The sequence below is a fragment of the Saccopteryx bilineata genome, chromosome 2 (genome assembly GCF_036850765.1).
Source record: "Saccopteryx bilineata isolate mSacBil1 chromosome 2, mSacBil1_pri_phased_curated, whole genome shotgun sequence".
In the NCBI taxonomy this organism is placed as follows: domain Eukaryota; kingdom Metazoa; phylum Chordata; class Mammalia; order Chiroptera; family Emballonuridae; genus Saccopteryx; species Saccopteryx bilineata.
In genome coordinates, this window is record NC_089491.1 from 18,312,422 (window position 1) to 18,334,855 (window position 22,434).

Below are 22,434 nucleotides of genomic sequence, written 5' to 3' on the forward strand. Positions count from 1 at the left end.
GAGGCCTCCCGGGACAAGGACGGCCAGGCCACGCCGAGGGACTCGGCAGCCCCTGCTTGGCTTGTGCGATCCTCAGTAACCTTGCCTGGAGAATGGGCGGACTTTAGTGTTGCCTCTAAGCTTTGTTGTGGGAACTCAAAGAAATAGCTCACGGAAGAACGTTCAGCACATGGTAGGTGCTCAAGAGATGCCCGTTTCCTTTCCTTCCCTGCTTCCTCCCCCACCTCTTCTCCCCAGGATGCTGTGTCTGGTCTGAGTATCCGAGACCATATCGCCAGCCACCGCTCTGAGTCCCTTCATTAGCCCTCACAGTGACCTTCCCACAAGCGTTTTAGAACCCTTGGGAAGCCCTAGCCTGTGTGAACCACTTGTGACATCACGGCAGGCCACCTCCTGTGGGTCGAAGGCAAGAACAGCTCAGTGGCAGTCCAGGGACCTTTCACGGTGGACGCAGTGAGCCTCTCCCGTGCCGTGGCACCTCAGTGATTCTCTTGGCCCCTTCGGGCTTTGGTTTCCTCATCGGCAACGTGAACGGGATGACGCTGGTCCCGCCTTAGTGTTGCTGGGAAGAGGAAGGGCTGCCTGTGGTGGAATCCCTCCGACCCTCTACATGCATGGGGTCCCCTCCCATTGCTCCTCCGTGGCTTTCCCATTTGGGGGGATGTTCCAAAGCATCCACATCATTTATCACTGTTTAAGGGCCTGCCACTGTGTCAGGCTGAGGATCTGACTGGTTCTCTCACGAGCCCAGGGAGGCAGGCGTTCTTTCTCCAGTGGAGACAGAGGTGTGGGAATGGAGGCGCAGAAAGGTGGGACACCCAGGAAGCGGGGGGGGGGCAGCTTCCCTGGCCATGGCGGGGCCTGTGTGGCTGACAGTGTGCCGGGCCCCCATTCCCGTCTGACCACACCTGTGCCACGCTGTCTCACTTGGCCTTTACTGCGATCTTCCCAGGTGGTGCTGGGGGCAGGGCTGCCCCAGGTGGTGCTGTCACTCCACTTGCACTGGTGACAAGAGAGCAATCGAAGGCTTGCTGAGCCCTCGGAGGAGGACAGGGCTTTGCCCGCAGTTGGGCCCGCTTAGCGGCATCCTTGTGGTTTGTTAAAGCACGCTTGGTCACTGCGGAGGAGATTCACTTTAGCACGCTACATCTTCCCGTTTCACCCTTCAGAGTTGCTTGGACAGATACTCAGCAGTGCAGCGCAAAAAGACTTCTCCAGCTTCCTGCTGTCCAGCGCCCTCATTGGATGGTGGAGGCAGCAGACTCAGAGAGGAGGGGGTGCTTGCCTGCCGCCGCCCGGCCAGTCAGAGGTGAGGCCGGGCGGAGCTGGCGCTGGGCTGTCTGGGGAGGCACTCCTGTGTGCTTATGGAGGGCCTCCCAGGGTCTGGCTTCTTATCTCCAGCATCCGTTTGCCCGCCACCTCCACTTGAGGATGGTTTGGTCATTATCAAGCCTTCCAGCTGAAGAAGCTGTGGTTCAGAGCTGCTGAGTGACTAGCTCAGTATGAGCCAGTAAGAGGTGGGGTTTAAGGCTGGAATTCTTTCCATTAACCCTCCCTGGCCCTCAGGCCCAAGGTGCCACTAGTGTCCCCAGAGCCCGGGAGAGGGGCAGGGCTCTTACCCTGGAGTCTCAGGAAATCCGCCAAGCTTATTTACCCTATATGTCACTCAAGCCCCAGGAATACTTCCTCTGCTTTGTTGTTTGTTTTTTGTTTCTGCTCAGAACAGCTGGTCCACCTTCTAGACCTGGGGGCGGGGTGGTAGAACAACAGCTCATTACAAATTTTGCACTCGGAACAATTTGCATTCCATAATTAATGAACATTAAAATGCATAATTACAAACAGAAACAAATGGCTTGGTAGTGATGAGAAGCTGGCCTGGGAGAGAGGGCGCGCAGGCTCAGGGATGGAGGAGGAGGAGGATAGGGGAAGCGCCAGTCCAGGACAGGAGCAGCTGGGGATGCCCTGGTGCCCCGCCCTTCTCAGGCTCTGGGACCCAGGCCCAGGGTCTCCCTGGGGGTCCTTGTCTAACCTAGAGCTGAATGGGAACTGTGAAGCCCTGGGGCCCAGCTGACCCCCCCCCCCCAGACACTGAGCTTTCTCATCTACTTGCTGTAAAACCTCCAGGCAAAGGAGCAGCCGGCCCTCCAGGAGTGGGGTCATTATCAGACAGACCTGCCTCTTCCTTGTGCCCGCTCCTAGTCCCACAGGGCCTGCCTCCCAGGGCTCCTTTTATGAGCTCTAAGAAAGTGCTTACAGATAATTGAATTCACTAACCAGTAATCTCTTTAAAGGAGAAAATCAAATCACTCCTCTGCCAACAACCCTCCAATGCCTTCCAGCTGTACTTGGAATAAACTCAAGATGCCTTCCCAGGGCTGAAGCTGGGGGTGGGGGGGAGGTGGTGTCAGCAACTTTTTTGTATAAGAACCATGTAGTAAATATTTTAGGCATTGAAAGTCACATGCGGTCTTGTTTTATGGTTGGTTTTTTTGTTTGTTTGTTTGTTTTTATCTTATATTCTTCCTTAAAGAAATGCAAAACTTTTAAAATGTAAGAAAGCATTCGTAGCTCTAGGGCTGTGCCAACACAGGCTGTGGGGGAGTCGATGTCTTTCTCTATTCTTTCCAGTAAATACAACTAAAAACCCTCTAGGTTATACACAAAACAAACAAAGAACTGAACAGTGAAGAAAAGAAGGCAGACCAGTGGCCCTGGCCAGTTGGCTCAGTGGTAGAGCGTTGGCCTGACGTGCAGAAGTCCCGGGTTCGATTCCCGGCCAGGGCACACAGGAGAAGAGCCCATCTGCTTCTCCACCCTTCCCCTTCTCCTTCCTCTCTGTCTCTCTCTTACCCTCCCGCAGCCGAGGCTCCATTGGAGCAAAGATGGCCCGGGCGCTGGGGATGGCTCCTTGGCCTCTGCCCCAGGTGCTGGAATGGCTCTGGTCTCAGCAGAGTGATGCCCCGGAGGGGCAGAGCATCGCCCCCTGGTGGGCAGAGCATTGCCCCTGGTGGGCGTGCCGGGTGGATCCCGGTCGGGCGCATGCAGGAGTCTGTCTGACTGTCTCTCCCTGTTTCCAGCTTCAGGAAAAAAAAAAGTAAATAAAAAAATAAATAAATAAAAAATAAAAATAAAAAATAAATAAAAGAAGGCAGACCAGCTAGGGATTTAGGGACCCAAAGAAAAATAAGGTGGTCTGTTTCCTGGATTTTCTCCTTCCTTCATGTGCCCTGTGTGTCAAATAAGTTTGCAAATATGATGTGTATGTTTGCTCGCTTATAGTTTGCATTGGGTGTGGGGGACACAGGCTGTAGGCAGACAGCCTTATAGCCTAAGGCTTAGTTTTAAGACTAAACCTTTCCCACCCTTTTAATCTAAGATCTTCTCAACACTAAGCTCCCCCCCAGCTGTGACTGTTGCATGATGTGGGGTGGTGCACTCTTATGAGGAATCCCATTTATGCCTCAGATAAGTGACTTTGTATCAGAGACTTCCTTATTTGTATATTGGCTTAAAGGTTTTGATTTCTACAGTATTAAATGAGGCAGACCAGGGGGACTCGCTCTCTCAGCTCCTGAAATTAGCATTGCAGAGGAGAGGCAGCCAAGATGGCGGAGTGCTGAAGGAGAAGCCAGTTTGTGCAGAGTTTGTGCAGAGAGAAGGAGATGGGGAACAGAGGTGAATAAGGCTGGTGAGGTAGAAACATTTGTTTCTAGGAATACTCAGATGAGTCAGTGGCTTTGGAAGTCCTGAATAGAAAGGGAAGTGTTTTCCCACTGTGTGTATTTCTTGCCCTCTGGGTGCGAGCTAGGATTAAAGCTAATGGCCCACCAGTTCTTAGCTCCATTGTTTTATTACTGTCTGTCCGAATCAAATGCAAATCTGCGTGGGCCAGGCGGCTGTGATGGTGGCTGTGGATACTGGCCATACATACCCCAATTTGGTGTTGAAGAAACCAGCAACTCAAAAACACAAGAGGTGAAGACCAAAACGAAACAACCACCACCAAAAGAAATACAAGTCCCATAGCCTGCTCTCTTCAGCCAAACAAGACAGATTGTTTTTAGACAATAGCCATTCTACTTCACTCAAACATCACAGAAAAACCCTTGCCCTCACTCTGATTCATGCTAACAAGGACCAGATAAGAGCTAAACTTCCATTCTTTCCAAGCTGTAATAAGATACTGGGAGGATGTCAGAGAAGACCAAGTTAGGAGCCAGGACGTGAATCCTCACTGGAAGGTGATAAGCAACCCTCCACCCCCACCCCAAGTCCATCGGGTGTCACTAGAGATTATATGAAGGGCCTGAAGTTTCCATCCTAACATGCAACAATGAGGCACCTTTCCTCTTCCTTCTGGGGTATGGCCAGAGAAGACCTCATAGAAAGTAAGGACAATTGACTGTGGATTGTTGCATTCACCAAGCATGAGAACAAACGTCGGAGACTTTCAGGAGTTTAGATCTTACTTTATTGGCCAAGTTTAACCTGCACAGGGACGAACTCTCAAGGTGTCCGGAGACACTGTACCCACAAGGGGCTGCAAAATGACAGTCGCGCCTGGTGCTTACAGCTAGTTCCTTATATATCCTAAGTAAGCAGGCATTACACAGAAGCAGATGTGGCGGTTACCTATTCGCTAAGGGAGTTGCACATAGCATAGCAACAGGGGCTGGGTCTAGCTCTTTGGCGAATTTCAAACATAAACTTCTGATAAGGGTCTCTGACCAATGGAATGCAAATGTTTGTCTTCCTTTGTTCTCAGCCTTACAGGGTCCCTATCATTACCTCCCTGTCTCTGCTTCTACACTCTGGCAATCCCAGCACACTTTACTGAATTTAACAATTTGATCTTTTCTTGATCCTTACATGGATCAATAGTAATAAAGCCACCCATCTCCCACCCTGCCTGCTATCAGTGGAAGTCCGGTAACTAGGCACACCTACCACTCTCATCCAGGAAAAAATCAGTGAGCTCCTAGCAGGTAGATTCCCACCACCCCTCAGCAGTGAGGAACCTTCGTTCCTGGTTGTTTGTGGAGGCTACGTGGGGAAACCAGGATTCTGCCTCCCTCTCAATAATAAGCAGTGCCTCTGCTTTTTCCTGTTGGAGCAGTGTCACAGGGAACCAGGTAAAAGAAAAGGTTTAAATAAGATCCACAGTTAAAACATAATGTCCCAAATGTACATGGTCCAAGAATTGCTTATCATACCAATAATCAGGGAATTCTAAAGCAGAATGGAAAAAAAAAAAGGACAACAGATAGATGTCACTCCAAGATAACAAAGATCTTAGAATTAACTGACCAATATGTTAAAATGGCCATCATAAAATGTTTAAATAAGCTATTACAAGCATAAAATGAGAAAAATAAAAAACAGTCTCAACAAATATTAATAAATAGAAGATTTAAATGAAAGACAAATGGTAATTATAAACGGAAAATATACAATAATAGAAATAAAAAAACAACAGTGCGTTAACTCAACAGCAGGTGGAAAGGACTGGAAATAATCAGTGATCTTAAAAACAGAACACTAGAAAAGACATACTCTAAACATCCAGAGAAAGTAGACTGAAAGAGAAAATGAACACAGTTTCAAGAACTAACACTTGTGTCATTGGCATCCTAAAAAGAGGAAAAACAGAGAGTGGGACTAAAAAATTATGCAAAGAAAGAATGGCTAAAAACTTCTCAAATTTGGCCCTGGCCGGTTGGCTCAGTGGTAGAGCGTCGGCTTGGCGTGCAGAGGTCCCGGGTTCGATTCCCGGCCGGGGCACACAGGAGAAGCGCCCATCTGCTTCTCCACCCCTCCCCCTCTCCTTCCTCTCTGTCTCTCTCTTCCCCTCCCGCAGCCGAGACTCCATTGGAGCAAGGATGGCCCAGACGCTGGGGATGGCTCCTTGGCCTCTGCCCCAGGTGCTGGAGTGGCTCTGGTTGCGGCAGAGCGATGCCCCGGAGGGGCAGAGCATCGCCCCCTGGTGGGCAGAGTGTCGCCCCCTGGTGGGCGTGCCGGGTGGATCCTGGTCGGGCGCATGCGGGAGTCTGTCTGACTGTCTCTCCCTGTTTCCAGCTTTGGAAAAATACAAAAAAGAAAAAAAAAAACTTCTCAAATTTGGCACAATACATAAACACTCAGATTCAAAGAGCTGAGTAAATCCCAACCACAATAAACACAAAGATATCTACACCAACATATCATAATCAAATTTCTGAAATTATTTTTAGTTTTCCAAGAAAAGTGCCTTAAAAGCAAAGAGAGAAAAATGTGAGGGAGGGAGAAACACAATTCAGATGACAGAAATGATCATGAAAAGCCGTGGGAGCCAGAAGGAAGTGTTGAATGAAAAAGAACTGTCAACTCAGAATCCTATGTCCAGTGAAATATCTTTTAATCTTGATTTTTTTTTTTTTTTACACAAGGACAGAGAGAGAGTCAGAGAGAGGGATAGATAGGGACAGACAGACAGGAATGGAGAGAGATGAGAAGCATCAATCATCAGTTTTTCATTGCGACACATTGATTGCTTTCTCATATGTGCCATGACCACAGGCCTTCAGCAGACTGAGTAACCCCCTGCTCGAGCCAGTGACCTTGGGTCCGTGCTAGTGAGCTTTCTGCTCAAGCCAGATGAGCCCGCGTTCAAGCTGGCAACCCTGGGATCTCGAACCTGGGTCTTCCACATCCCAGTCTGACACTCTATCCACTGAGCCACTGCCTGGTCAGGCTGAAATATCTTTTAATAATGAAAAATATATATATTAAAAGTATTCTCATGTGAATGAAAACTAAGAGAATTTATGGCTAGAAGAATTACTCCAAAAAAAAAGAGTGTGGGGGGGCTAACAAATTAAAAATTTTCCAAGCATAAAGGAAATGATAAAAGAAGGAATCTTGAAATATTATGAAAGAAGAGAGGACAGTTAGCAAATATATGTGTAAATGCAATACACCTTTTTTTTTCCCCCTCGAGTTTTCTACATTGTGTTAGCTGGTTAAAGCTAAAATGATTGCTAGTCTGATGTGGTTGTAAATGTATTTAGAGAAATATTGAAGAAATTTATGTTATAAATGAAAGAGGATAAGGAGGCATTAGGGAGACAAGGCTTGTATCTATCACTTCAACTGATAAAATGATGACACCAGTGAGCTGTGATAAGACACGCAAACCTGGAACAACCACTGAAAACCATATAAAGACATACACTCAAAAACACTAGAAGAACTCGAAAGGGAATCCTAAAAATGTTCAAGTAACCCACAGGGAGACAAGAAAAAGAAAGCAGAAAAATGCAGTCCGGAGGTAAGGAAACAAAATTTAAAAGGTAGACTTATATCCCCAAATATCAATGAACACATTAAATGTAAATGAATTAAGTACACAAATTAAAAGATAGACATTGGCAGAGTGGACTGAAAACATAACCCAATTATATGTTTTCTAAAAGAAATTCACTTTAGATATAACTCTTTAGGCAGGTTGAAAGGAAACAGATAGGAAAAGGCCTGTACAAATCAAACAAAAGTGGTCAAAGCTATATTAATGTCAGAGAAAGTAAGCATTAAAGCAAAGAAAATTACCAGAGAGGGGCATTATATGATAGTGAAAGGATCATCCGCCAGAAATACATAGCAACCCTAAATGTCTACGCATCCAGCTACAGAGCTGCAAAATATATGGAGTAAAACCCAGTAGAACTGCCTGACCTGTGGTGGTGCAGTGGATCAAGTGTCGACCTGGAATGCTGAGGTCGCCTGTTTGAAACCCTGGGCTTGCCCTGTCAAGGCACATATGGGAGTTGATGCTTCCTGCTTCTCCCACGTTCTCTCTCTCTCTCTCTCTCTCTCTCTTTCTCTAAAATGAGTAAATAAAGTCTTAAAAAAAAAAAGCAGTAGGACTGAAAGGGAAAATAGACAAGTTCACATTAATAGTTGGATACTTTAACAGTCCTCCCTCAACAACTGATGGAAAAATAAGACAGAAAATCAGCAACATGATAGAATAACTGAATAATACTATCAACCAAAAGGATCTAGCTAACATTTATAGAACCCATTGCCCACCAACAACAGAGTACACATTCTTTTTAAGAGCCCCGGGACCACATACCAAAATAGACCATATCTTGGGCCATGGAAAATCTCAACAAATTTAAGAATTTAAAAAGCATGCAGTGTGTTGTTCTCCAGACATAACAGGATCAAACTAGAAAGTAATAACAGATAATAGAAAAATGTCTAAATAGTTGGGAATGACACAACATACTTCTACATAACCCAAGAGTTGAAGAGGAAGTCTCAAGGGAAATAAAACAACAGCAACACTGAACTGAAAGAAATAAAAAATAACAAAATTTGTGGGACACAGGTAGCATGGTGATCTATCCCTTTACTTGTAACTTATAAGGCAAAAAAAGGAAACAGAAGGCATACCAAACAGAAAGGAAGGACTAAAACTACCCACACTGGCAGATCACATAATTGTCTAAATAGAAATTCCCCAGAAATTTACCTAAAGGACCCTAGAAGTAATGAGTGTCTTCAGCCAGGTCTCAGACTATAAGAAAAATGCTCAACATATTGGTTGTACTTCTATATCCTGACAATGAACAGGATAGACACTGAAATAAAAAATACAAGACCATTTTTAATCCCTAAAAAATAATGAAGTACTTAGATGTAAATCTAACAAACTATGAATGGTACATGTATGCTGGAAACTGTAAAATGTTAATGAAAGATAGATTTAAAAAAAACATCTGAAAAAGTGGAAAGACATCTGGTATTCATGGATGGGAAGACTTGACAAAGTACCCTGCAGATGCCCATTCACTCCAAATTGGCCTAAATGTTTAATATAACCCCTATCAAAACCTCAGCATGATTTTTTTATAGATAAAGACAAGATTTTTATGAAATGTATATGGAAGGGCAAAGGAACTAGAATAAGCAAGACTTGTTTTGAAAAAGTATGAAGTAGAAGGAGTCAACTCTATTTCTAGACATGTATAGCTATAGTAACCCAGACTGTGTCGAGTTAGTAAAAGAACAGACATATACAGATCCAGGGAACAGCAGGGAAAACGCAGAAATGCCCCCAGGCAAAATAAGCTCTTTTTTTTTTTTTTTCTCCCCAGAAATGCAAAAGCAATTTAATGGAGGAAAGAGAACCTTCTCAGAAAAGGCTGCTGGAGCAAGGACATTTTCATAGGAAAAAAAAATTAAACCTCAGGGTTGAGTCTCACACCTCATGCAAAAAAGTAACTCAAAATACATCGCATAATTAACTATAAAACATAATGCTGTTAACATTTCTAGGACACACACGTACACACACGTAAACATGGAAAAAATCTTTGTGATCTGGGCTTGACAAAACGTTCTTAGAGTCCAAAGTAGGATCCATAAAAGAGAAAATAATAATTTGGATTTTATCAAAATTAAAAATAATGTGTGGTCTATGAAAGCTCATTTGAAGATAAGACAAGTTACAGAGTCCTAGAGAACATATTTGGAAACCACATGTCTGACAAAGGTCTGGTGTCTGGAATATATAAAGAATTTTCAAAACTTAATAGTAAAAAAAAAACAAAACCAACAACAACTCAGTCCAATTAGAAAATGGGCATAAGATATCAAGGGACATCTCACTGCAAAGGATCTACAGACTGCAAATAAACACAGAAGATGTTCAGCATCATTAGCCATCAGGGAAATGCAAATTAAAACCACAGTGCGGTAGTAGCACTATCTGCCTATCGGGGTGGCTAAAATAAAAAATAGTGACAACATCAAGTACTGAGAAGTATGTGGAGAAACTGGGTTGCTTATACATTACTCCTGGGGATTTACAGTAGCACAACCACCCCAGAAAAGTTTGACAGCTTTTTAAAAAGGAAATTGAAAAAATATCTTCTGTATTCATTTATTGAGTACCTATTATGTACTGGGTTTGAGCCAGGCACTTTATTTAGGTTGTTTTTACATAGTCTCTGGAAATGCCTCCAAGAAAGGCATTGCCCCGTATTTCCCCACATATAAGGCGCACCATTTTTCAAAAATTTTGGGGTCTAAAAACTGGGTGCATCTTAAACGGTTGTAGATTTTTTTTACTTGCGCTTCCCGCTTTTTCGCATTTGCTTTTGCGCTCATTGTGGAAGACAGTAATGCGTCATCAGACACAGGTGAGGACAAGCTAATGGATGGGAATTTTTTGTTTGTTTATTTTTTTGTATTTTTCTGAAGCTGGAAACGGGGAGAGACAGTGAGATAGACTCCCACATGCGCCTGACCGAGATCCACCCGGCATGCCCACCAGGGGCGATGCTCTGCCCACCAGGGGGCGATGCTCTGCCCCTCCAGGGCGTCGCTCTGCCGCGACCAGAGCCACTCTAGCGCCTGGGGCAGAGGCCAAGGAGCCATCCCCAGCGCCCGGGCCATCTTTGCTCCAATGGAGCCTTGGCTGCGGGAGGGGAAGAGAGAGACAAAGAGGAAGGAGGGGGGGAGGGGTGGAGAAGCAAATGGGCGCTTCTCCTATGTGCCCTGGCCGGGAATCGAACCTGGGTCCCCCGCACGCCAGGCCGACGCTCTACCGCTCAGCCAACCGGCCAGGGCCTGGATGGGAGTTTTGACAGTGATGAGGAGTTGTATGAATTTTATGATGAATAAAACTTGAGTTCAATAACTTTATGTAATACATCTTTTTATTTTTTTCCAAAATTCGGGCCCCAACATTAAGGTGCATCTTATACATGGAAGCATCTTGTACATGGAGAAATATGGTAATATTCTCGTGAGGAGGCTCTCTCGGTGCTCAGAGTCAGAAAGCCTATAGGAAACCTAGGTCTGTTTTCAGCCCCCTCCCCCCATTCCTGATTCCAAGCCTTCTCTCCATGTAAAAAGAGGAAACTGAGGCTCCAAGGCCACGAGACAAGCGAGTGCCAGGGCCTGGGCACCAAAAGAGGGTTCTGCTCTTCCTCCTAGTTTACTAGGGCGCCTCCCTCCTGCTCCACGGACATCTCTCTAAGACTTCCCCATGGCATCCCTGCTCCAATATTCACATCAGCAGAGTTCATTTTTCCTTTCACAATTTCCTTTACTTCTTCATGCTCGTTCTATAACCGGTTCCTTGTCTGGCAGATATGTATATTTCTTATCCCTGAAACTATGTAGTCTAAGTTCCTTCAAAATACCCAGAACAGCAGCTACCGCTTACTGAGCACTTTGCTAAGCACTTGAGCCATTTCTCATTGTATTAGTAATCTGTTGCTGTGTAACAAATGACCCCCAAAATCAAACAGGTTGAAACAGAAAACACTGTTTACTAGTTTCCTATGGGCTCCTGTTCCACATTACCATGAACTGGGTGGTGTGAGACAACAGAAACCTATTCTCTCACAGGTCTGGGGTCTGGACGTCTGAGAGCAAGATGTCAGCAGGGCTGTCCTCCGGCCAAAGGTTCTAGGGGAGAATGCTTTCTCGCCTCTTCCAGCTTCTGGTGGCTGCAGCCTCTGTTGGCGTATGGCCACGTCCATCCAATCCCTGCTCTACCTCACATGGCTTCCTCCTCTGGCTGTGTAATCTCTCTGTGCCCCTCTAATCAGGACATTTGTGACTGCTTTTAGTCCTACCTGGCTAATCTAGGGTGAACTCCTCATCGAGAACCTTAATTATATCACATGTGGAAAAACTGTCCCATAGAAGGTAGCATTCACAGTTCCCATGGATTAGGACAGGGACATACCTTTAAGAGCGTGATCAGCCCACCGCATACCTCATAAGTTTGCTATAAAGACTCACTAAGTAAAAACAGGCAAAGTGTTTAAAATTACATCTGGGCTATAGAATATAATATTTTAAAATTTTTATTTAGAAAATTAAATTTAGCCCTGGCCGGTTGGCTCAGTGGTAGAGAGTCAGCCTGGCGTGCAGAGGTCCCGGGTTCGATTCCCAGCCAGGGCACACAGGAGAGGCGCCCATCTGCCTCTCCACCCCTCCCCCTCTCCTTCCTCTCTGTCTCTCTCTTCCCCTCCCGCAGCGGGGCTCCATTGGAGCAAAGATGGCCCGGGCGCTGGGGATGGCTCCTTGGCCTCTGCCCCAGGCACTGGAGTGGCTCTGGTCGCAAAAGAGCGACGCCCCGGATGGGCAGAGCATCACCCCCTGGTGGGTAGAGTGTCGCCCCTTGGTGGGCGTGCCGGTGGATCCCGGTCAGGCGCATGCGGGAGTCTGTCTCTCCCCATTTCCAGCTTCGGAAAAATACAAAAAAAAAAAAGAAAATTAAATTTAATGGGTTATATTGATCAATAAGAGTACATAAGTGTCAGGTAAGTATTGCTATAGCATTTGAACTGTTGATTGTGTTGTGTGCCTATCACCCAAAGTCACATCATTTTTTGTCACTGTATATTTGTCCCTCTTTGCTCCCCTTCCCTACCCTCCTCTTTCACAACTCCCTCCTCGTGATAACCACCTCACTTTTATCGATGTCCCTGAGTCTCAGTTTTATATCCCACCTACCTGTGAAATCAGAGAGTTCTTAGCTTTTTCTGATCCACTTATTTCACTTAGTATAATAGTACATCATTTTTGAAAGAACGAAAGTGAGTCAGCGGGAAAGAACTGGACGTAATCTCCTGCCCCAGATAATCCGCTGTTACCTGGGGAGAAGGTCAGGCGGCTGTTCCGTCCACCGCTCATCACTGGGTCTCTGCACACAGATGGACAGACCAGCCCCAGTACCCACCAATGGCTCCAAATGACCCCATGACCAGGTGCCCTCCTGGCCAACAGCGAATGTTCCCAGAGAAGCAGAGGCTTTTCCCCGAGCTTGTATTAATATGTACAGCACTTCGCTCACATGGAAAATTGATTTTTTTTCTTTTTAAGCACAAAAATGTGGCCGGTTTTATAACCTTTCTGCTGCTTGACAAAGGCCATTTATAACCTCCTTTCTCCATCACCCTTCCTGGCTCCGGTCCCCAACGTCTCAAAGAACTCCGTGTCGCGTTTGTAATTAGGAATTCTTCTTAAGCAAAACTTAATTTCCAAGAGGGCTGACCTTTTGCTTGTTGCTGTGTTTTTTGTAAATTAGTTTTGGTGTGTGCCTGTTGTTCAGGGGGGAAGGGACCGGGGAGCTGGGTGGGAAGGGAGGAAGCATTGGGGGGATGTTTTAATCAGCTCTGTTCAGTGATGGATGGGGAGGGCCAGGCTCTGGGTGTTCATCTTTGTGGACAGGAAATGCCAGCCAGGTGGCTGAAATTAAAACCTAGTACCTCATTTTCTCTCCTGAACACAGGAGAGTTGGAACGGCCTCTCCATCTGCTAGACTGGAGACGAGCCCGGCCTCCTCCAGCGGCGGAAAACTAAATTAAATAAATAGCCAGTTGTCCCTCCAGTAAAGGAGCTTCCTTTCACGGAGCCCCTGGCGGGCGCTGGGCACACCGACGAGAGCCCTCGTCTGAGGTTGGAATCACTGCGGTTTCTTAGGGTCCAGAGGGCAGCTGGGGGGGCCCGTGGAGGCATGTGCCCATAGCTGGGCAGAGGACCTGGCCTGTCAGCTTCAGGAAGGTTTATCGCTGTTGTTTGAAATTCATTTGTGTATTTAAGCCGGAGAGGGATGCCCTTTAGAAATACGATCCCAGTAGCCATTAGGAGGATGGTGTGGAGGAGGCCAGGCGGGAGGCCAACAAACTGGTTCGGAAGCCTGTGAAGTCTCCTGAGGTTTCTGTGCAGGCAGGTGTCCCATTCAGGGCTTCAGGCCCCAAACTGGAGACGTAATGGCTTTCAGACGGGAAGGAAGAGAACTCGCGTTGGATGGGCACCATATTGGTGCCAAGTTTCGAAGTATGATATACACACACCTCTAGGATCCAACTTCAGCTTCATCGCAATTCGTAGGTGTAGGTGCTATGCCCATTGGACAGATCAAAAGGTTGAGGCTCAGACAGGGTAGCTTGCCCAGGATCACACAGGGAGAAGGGGAAGAGCTTGACTGTAAACTCCGACTGGGTAGGAGCTCTTTAAAATGACCGGGCTGTGTCTCTAAGTGACCTTTATATCATAGCAGCAGGCCTGACTGGACAATGATAAGCACGATAACGAGGGTGCTCCCAGCAACGGCAATGTTAATAGCCGCTGGTATTTGCTCTGTGGTTGCCCCGTGAGCACAGCCTGCGAAGCACTTTGTGGACCTTACCTCTCTTTGTTTTCACAGTTCGATGAGGCAGGTGCTGACAAATGTCCCATTTTACAGGTGGGCACCCTGAGATTCAGGAAGGTCAAGGAACTCCATCCAAGGCCACACAGCTGTTCGGTGGTCAGAGGAGATTTGGAACTTGTCTCATCCTACCTGACACACGTCCCTTCTCAGAAGGTGGGAGGGGAGGGTGGGAGGGGACACGCCACCTCCTCGGCCATAACCCCCTTGCTGCCGTCTCTCTGAACAGTGTCCCGACGAGCTGAGGCCCATGAAGGACGGCACCGGCTGCTACGACCACTCCAAAGGCATCGACTGCTCTGACGGTTTTAACGGGGGCTGTGAGCAGCTGTGCCTACAGCAGACGCTGCCTCTGCCCTACGACGCCAGCTCCAGCACCATCTTCATGTTCTGCGGGTGAGTGTCCCTGAGGCCCAGGCTCTCCCTTCACAGGGACGGGGGAGGCGGAGCACCGGTCTGGAAGGGCAGCTTGGCCGGGCTGGGCCCGACCTTCCACAGAACGGTCTTTTTGCCTTTGCTCTTGCAGCCCCAGAAACAGGAAGCAAGAGTATCTATAACCTTGGGAGGAAGTATAAAGAATTGGGTAATAAGTATTATAAATGTAATTCATGCCCAGCTTGCCTGCAAGGGTGGGGATTAGTTCCTGCTACAGCCGCCTGCCCGTCTGCACCCCCGTGAAGGGCTGGTGGGTGCAGTTAGGAGACAAAGGCAGGCACTGTGAAGGCGTCACTACGAAGTCATCAGGGGCTGCCATGCCGTGTCTGCAGAAATTTAGCAAGTTCCAGTTAGGACTTGGCCTCTCTGTGCCCCAGTGCCCTCAGCTGTAGGGATCATTCACTGGGGGAGGGCAGATGGAAAGGAAACTGCAGACACATACCAAGAACTCAGTGGAGTTTTAAAATCAGTCTGAGACAGAAAGAAGGGGCACCCTCCTACCAACCCGCTGAGCAGCCTGCGACAGATCACTCTCCCTCTCTGGGCAAGTTTGACCACCTATGAGATGAAACTTTTGGACAACAGTGCCCAGGCTTTCTTCCAGTTGACCTAATTTTCCATAACCGAGGACTCAGTGGTCATTGCCCAGTCATAATAGCATCCAGCATAGTGCTTGGTCCTCGGCAGTCGCTCGGGAAAACGGCCGCCGTTTTTTTTCTCATCGTTCCCTTGCTGATGACGTCTTCGTATTAGAAAACTTCCTCATCTTTTGACATCCCGTGACTCGGAAAAATAACCCTATGCTCGGGGAGAATGTTCATCATCGATGTATACACAGTGCATCACTAAGATGGAATAAGGCGTGGGGCAAACTTTTCAGTCTTGCATGTTTCTGAAAAGGGGGCAGAGAAGTGTGTGTGGGTTTCATCTCAGTTTCACAGATAATTAATTTCACCTGCTTGGTTCTAACCCAGGGAGGGGGTCCGGTTTTCCTTGTGGGGCTTATTTCAGGGTCTCTGTCCCAGCAACTCTTAGGGCTGCAGGTGCCTTGGAGCAGGTGTTGGAGGACCTCACCTGAGGCCCTAGATAGGCATCGTTGAAATAAATAAGAAATAAATTAGTGTATGCAGACCTGAATTTATAGCAGTCTCTCCTCAGCTTAAGGGACTGCAGAGCAGTGCTGAGTAAATTATGCATGGGCTTAGATCTGAGGTCTGAATACAGAATGAGGCGTGTTCTTGCCATTGTTCCTTTTTACCCTGTGTACTTTGTGGGAGGTGTCCTTTGGTTGCAGATAAAAACAGGAACAGTCACAGCCACGGCAGATTTTGACACAGAAGCTGTCCATAGCACATGGCAGTGGTCAAGAGGAATCAACAGACTCGGGTTCTCCTCCTAGCTAAGAACTTTTTTTTGTGTGTGTATTTTTCTGAAGCTGGAAACGGGGAGGCAGTCAGACAGACTCCCACATGTGCCTGACCGGGATCCACCAGGCACATCCACCAGGGGGCGATGCTCTGCCCATCTGGGGCATTGCTCTGTTGCAACCAGAGCCATTCTAGCACCTGAGGCAGAGGCCAAGGAGCCATCCCCAGCGCCCGGGCCAACTTTGCTCCAGTGGAGCCTTGGCTGCAGGAGGGGAAGAGAGAAACAGAGAGGAAAGAGAGGGGGAGGGGTGGAGAAGCAGATGGGCGCTTCTCCTGTGTGCCCTGGCCGGAATCGAACCCTGGACTTCCGCACGCCAGGCCGACGCTCTACCACTGAGCCAACCAGCCAGGGCATAACTTTGCATTTAATAAAATCCCATTAAGTTTAAGGAAGGTGCCCAAGATCCTATGGCTAGTAGTGTCGTACACCGCCTCTTTGCTCTGTGACCTTGAACAAGTTGTTTAATGTCTCTGTGCCTCAGTTTCCTCACCTGTAAAATAGGGATGATAATAGTATGTCTCTGTAGAGTTGTGATGAGGACTAAAAGCATTGCATTAATTACATCACAATTTACAGGAATCTTCGTAAATTCCTTTGTGCCAGCGGTCTGCGCGGTTAGCACTGTATGTGTTTGTTAAATATAAGGAATGACTGTAATGACAATAGCCCCAAGTTTCTCAGGAACCATCGGCGCTCAACCTCTTGGTTTTCAAGTCCGTGAAACAAAGGGGAACTAACCTTCCTTACAGGGGCAGGCCCCTGAAAGCCTGAAATTAGGTCGAATGGGTAGGAGTACGTCCTGAGCTATTGAAGTCCATTCAAAAGATGATAAAAAGGAAAAAGAAAAAGAAAAGAAAAGCCAGGTCTCCTAAAACCAAAGGTATTGTCAATATATTTTGAAAATTATTTATTAAGGATACAAATGAGAAGGTAGCCACATTGGTTGGAAGCACTATAAACAAAACAATGAAAGCCATTAGCAGGTACTTGTACAAAAGTGGGCCAAAAAGAAGTGGTATGCCGTCAGTAGATGGGTGGATAAAAATATCGCTGTGGTACATTTATACAGTGGAATACTATGCAGCAATAAAAAAGGAAGGCAATCTCAGCTCTGCAACAGCAAGGATGGACCCAAAAAGTATTATGTTGAGTGAAATGAGCCAGTCAGAGAAAGAGAAATACCATATGATTTCACTTATATGTGGAATCTAGTGAACAAAATAAACAAACAAAATAGAAACAGATTCATAGATACAGAGAACAGACTGACAGCTGTCAGAGGGGAGGGGTTATGGGACTGGGTGAACAAGGTGAAGGGAATTAAGGAATAAAACCTTATAGCTACAAAGTATCATGATTACCAGAGGGGAGAAGCAGGAGAGGGAAAAGGGGAGATGAATGGTGATGAAAGGAGACTTGACTGGGGTGGCGAACACACAGTACTATGGTGTATTATAGAACTGTACACCTGAAACCTATATGATTTTATTAACTAATGTCCCCCATTAAACTCAATAATTTTTTTTAAAGAAAATACTTTAAAGAGTGGAAAAGGACAGCCCTGGCTGGCTAGCTCAGCAGTAGAGTGTCGGCCCAGCATGTGGAAGTCCCAGGTTCGATTCCCAGCCAGGGCACACAGGAGAAGCACCCATTTGTTTCTCCACACTTCCCCCTCTACTTTCTCTCTCTCTATCTCTCTCTCTTCCCCTCCCGCAGCCAAGGCTCCATTGGAGCAAGGTTGGCCCGGGCACTGAGGATGGCTCCATGGTCTCTGCCTCAGGCGCTAGAATGGCTCTGGTTGCAACAGAGCAACGGCCCAGATGGGCGGAGCATCGCCCCCTGGTGGGCGTGCCTGGTGGATCCCGGTCGGGCACATGCAGGAGTCTGTCTCTCTACTTCCCCGCTTCTCACTTCAGAAAAATACAAAAAAAAAAAAAAAAAAAAAAAAAAGAGTGAAAAAAAGGACAAATATACAGTGACTAAAAATAATTTGACTTTGGGTGATGAGTACACAACACAATCAACAATTCAAATGCTATAGAGATGTTTACCTGAAACCTATGTGCTCCTATTGATCAATATTACCACATTAAAATTAATTTTCTAAATAAAATCATATTTTTTTAAAAAAAGAGTAAAAAAAAAAAAGAAGTAATATGCTATTGCATCAGGCAAGAAAAACAAAGCCTCATTCAAAGGACCCTCTCAACTTGCTCAGAGCTCTGTGACCTTTCTCAGACGCTCCTGGGTAGATACGGGTTCAATAAACCTGCTGGCAGCCAGGTTAATAATACTGGTAATACTCACTAAGTGCTACCTATGCGCCATGACTGTGCTAACTATGTTGGGTACATGAGCCCATGCTCTCATGAGAACTCCACAAGGGAGGTGCTATTAGGATCCCCTTTCCTGTCATGAAAACCAGGCACAGAGAGGCTCAGTGACCTGCCTAAAGTGACACAGCTGGTAAGTGGTGTCGTCGTATTCAAACCCAAGCTTGCGGCTCCAGTCTCAGCCAAAACAGATTTGTTAAAACTGCTGGCCGCTGGCCACTTGCAACCCTGTGGTTTTGAGCAGTTACTAAACTTCTCTGAGTGTCTCCTTTCAAGTAGAATCAAATGCGACTTTAGCATAATTGTGAGGATTAAATGAAATTATATATGCACGAGGGCTGACACAATTAAGCACTCCGTAAATGGTAGTTATAATTAGTCTAATAGGCAGAAAGCCATCTCGTTTAATCATTCACTGACTGAATTGTATGTCTTCGTAACCTCTCTATCTCCAACATCTACAACCATGCCTGACACATAGTAGGTGCTCTATTAAAAGCTGTTAAATGGAGTTCTTTCGTTAACAAGGCTAGGGGAGTTGTTCCCCGTCTGGGCGTGCCCATGCCAGCTGCATTCCTAGCCCCGTTCCTCTTCCTGAATTAGTCCTCTTGGCTTCAGCTTCTGGAGTTTTGACGACATTGTTCCCTCTGCCTCTCCCCTCCTGCTCCCTTGGGCCCTGGCCATTTGTCGGTGGCTCTTTAGCTTGGACAGCTCAGTTTCATCTTCAAGTCTGGGTGCAAGCTCACCTTCTCCAGCATGATTTCCCTGAGCCCTCCGGGGGTGCAAGGCTGAGCAGCTACTACGGAGCTGGGTCATACAATGCCTCCTTCTTTCAAGTAAATACTATGTAAATATTGGCTCAGTCAGTATTGAGTGGGGTTAAGGCATACAGATAAAGGGCTTTTTAGTGTCCTCTTTTGCTTTGTGTTTCTTTCTTTTCTACCCACAAGACCCCCTTGCAAGGGAAAGGTTTACATTTGGCCTTAAATTTAATTTATTCTCATGTGAAATCTTGATGTCTCTTAATGACTGGACCTCTGACTAGCGGCCCTGGTTATCAGCCCCTAGTCAGGACAAGTTCCCCCAAAGTGATTAAAGAATCCTTTCTTTGGGGTCACCAGTCCCGCCCCAAACCCTGTGCTTCTTCCTGTGGTCGCCCCCGCTGCTTTGTTGACTTACCTGCTTTCCTGTCTGGTCCCAGTCACTGTGAACAAGTCGTGAGCAGAGACTGGGTCTCAGTCACCTGTATGTCCCCATTGTCATTTTCCAGTGCTTGACCCAAAGACTTCTTCAAAACCCGCATCACTGAATTAAGGAATCCATCTACCTAAGATCTGTTGCACCTACTCTGCGCCCAGTCTTTTGGGGGAGGCTGAGAGTACGAAGACGTATTGAGCACAAGCGCATGCCCACGAGGGGCAAAGGGGACCCTGGGGACAGGTGGCTGAGCCTCATTTGGTCCTGATTAATGTTGACAGAGCTCAGATACCTATATGGTACAGAGGAGCCAGTGAACTTGAGATGGGTTGATAAGGTTATTGGATACTAAGCTGAGGCATTTAGAATGAAATTGCATAGGTGAGAGAACATTGCTTTCCTCTAAGACCTTGTCGAGTTTCCTAGCAACCATGTTTCCTTTGTGTGTGTGTGTGTGTGTGTGTGTGTGTTTACAGTGTATGCTGTGCATTCTTTCAAGAGAAGTTAATATTATCCACATAAATCTGACCCGTAAGAAAAATATGTATACTATAAAGATAGGACCTACCAGAGCCATTTGTAAGGAGAAAAAGTGTGAGGTAGAAAATGGATTCAGGAGCATGAAATCGGAGAGTGTCTTAAGATGTGATAAATTTAGTTCTGTGCTTCTTGGCAACCAAAGTAAACAGGGGCAAAAAAGGCTAGGTGATTATATAGTTAGTTGTCCTTGCTTTAGAAAGAGAAGGCTGTATTTTTTTGTTTTGTTTTTGTTTTTATTTGTTTGTTTGTTTTTGCTTTTTTGCCCCCCCCCCCCAGAAGGTATACACTTTTCCTGACTTGATTCACTAGGACAGGTGTTTCCTACATGCCCATGTAAGACACAGTGAACAATGTCAGCAACGTTTCAGAAATTTCAGTATTTCTCAGATCATTCAGAGGGGGCACCAGAGAGAGGTAAAATCAGGACAGGTGGTATCCAAACTTCTCCCTTCTCATTTGAATGTGTAATGTATTTAAATGTAATTTAATTAAAAACGTAATGGCTATATATTTTAAAATATGGTCTCAGAAAGCATTTCTGACCTCAAATAGTCCTGAGTAGCCTCTCTGTTTAATGCCGTTTTTAAGTGGTTTTAGGAAAGAGAGGGGATAAATACACGTGTTGGTATCCATCATTAACTAGAAGCTGTTCATTTCTTCATCCAAGCTAAGTCTGCTCCAAGAGTAGCAAAGCCTGACCCAAAGACTAGGGACAGCGATTCATTCTTTCCCTCCCTCCCTCCCTCCCTCCCTCCCTCCCTCCCTCCCTTCCTTCCTTCCTTCCTTCCTTTCTTCCTTCCTCCCTCCCTCCCTCCCTCCCTCCCTCCCTCCCTCCCTCCCTCCCTCCCTCCTTCCCTCCCTTCTTTCCTCCTTTCCTCTCTCCCTCCCTTTTTTCCTTCCTCCCTTCCTTCTTTCCTTCCTTTCTTTCTTCTTTTTTTTTTCTTTTTAGAGAGAGAGACAAAGACAGAGAGAGGCACTGATAGGGACAGACAGACAGAAAGGGAAAGAGATGAGAAGCATCAATTCATTGCACCACCTTAGTTGTTCATTGATTGCTTTCTCATATGTGCCTAGACTGGGGGCTGGGAGGGGGCTCCAGCCCAGCCAGTGACCCCTTGCTCAAGCCAGCGACCTTAGCCTTCAAGCCAGTGACCTTTGGGCTCAAGCTAGCAACCATGGCGTTATGCCTATGATCCCATGCTCAAACCGGCAACCCCGCACTCAAGCTGGTGAACCCATGCTCAAGCAGGATGAGCCCGTGCTCAAGCCAGTGACCTCAGGGTTTTGAATCTGGGTCCTCTGTGTCCCAAGCTGATGCTTTACCGACTGCGCCATGGCCTGGTCAGGCAAGATAGACAACAACCACTCTCTGAGTAACTAGTTGCAGAGGTATAGGGACATTCTTTCAGGCGTGTGTTTTATTGTGGTTTCTAACTTTTGGGGTTGGGTATGAGCTCTCACCCCTCTGACTTCTGATTGAAGGGTGTGGAGTTTACCCCTCTCAGTTCACCTAGAACTATTTCCGTCTCATAGTTCACACAGCACACCTGCAAGCCAGATTCTTGTCCAACATCACTGCCCTGTGCTCTCCACTGTCTGAAATATGTGCAAAAGCTCAGGTGTAAGGCATACTCACAGAAACTGGAGAAATGTCACCAGGTCCCTCCATTTGTTCACATAGGTGTTTTCCAGTGTGGGCTCTGGGGAATGTGAGTTCCATGCTCTGCTTACAGATGGGAAAGGGAAGCTGAATGATCCAGCCCATGTGAGGAGGTCTGCAGTCTGTCACTGCCTCTTGGAGGTTCACAGTGCACTGGGGGATGTAAAAGGCTCTGACAAGTCCTGCAGTGATGAAAGATATATTTCTTTTTTCTTTTTTAATTTTCATTTATGGATTTTAGAGAGAGGAGAGAGAGAGAAAGGGGGGAGGAACAGGAAGCATCAACTTGGAGTAGTTATTCAATACTTTTCTACCATGTGCCTTGAGCAGGCAAGCCCAGGGCCTAAAACCGGCGACCTCAGCATTCTAGGTCCATACCCTATCCTTTGCGCCCCCACAGATCATAAAAAACATATATTTCATTAGTTCTAAAGTTCCCCAGTTTTTCCCATGTTAATGTCTCTGAAATGACCATATTTTACTGTCCGTATTTTTACAACCTTAAATAGCGATGCTATTTTGTTCTTCTGTTTTAGTGTTTGTTGAAATACTAGGGTTTCTACAAGTTTTGTGGGGTCTCAGAGTAGATACATTATGTCATATAAAGGAGCCCAACGTTC

At 46.4% G+C, this 22,434-nt stretch overlaps 1 protein-coding gene and 1 non-coding gene across 6 annotated transcripts in view; both read left to right on the forward strand.

Annotated features, from left to right (window-relative positions):
• Positions 1–22,434, forward strand: part of ASTN2 (astrotactin 2) — an 886,721-nt gene that overhangs the window by 533,341 nt on the left and 330,946 nt on the right. For all 5 annotated transcript variants that reach the window (XM_066256387.1, XM_066256389.1, XM_066256388.1 and 2 more), the window contains one exon: positions 14,451–14,617. In XM_066256387.1, coding sequence (XP_066112484.1) covers positions 14,451–14,617 — 167 coding nt within the window. The remainder of the gene's footprint in view (positions 1–14,450; positions 14,618–22,434) is intronic.
• Positions 2,712–2,787, forward strand: TRNAV-GAC (transfer RNA valine (anticodon GAC)). The gene has a single exon. It is a non-coding gene; the product is annotated as a tRNA-Val (tRNA).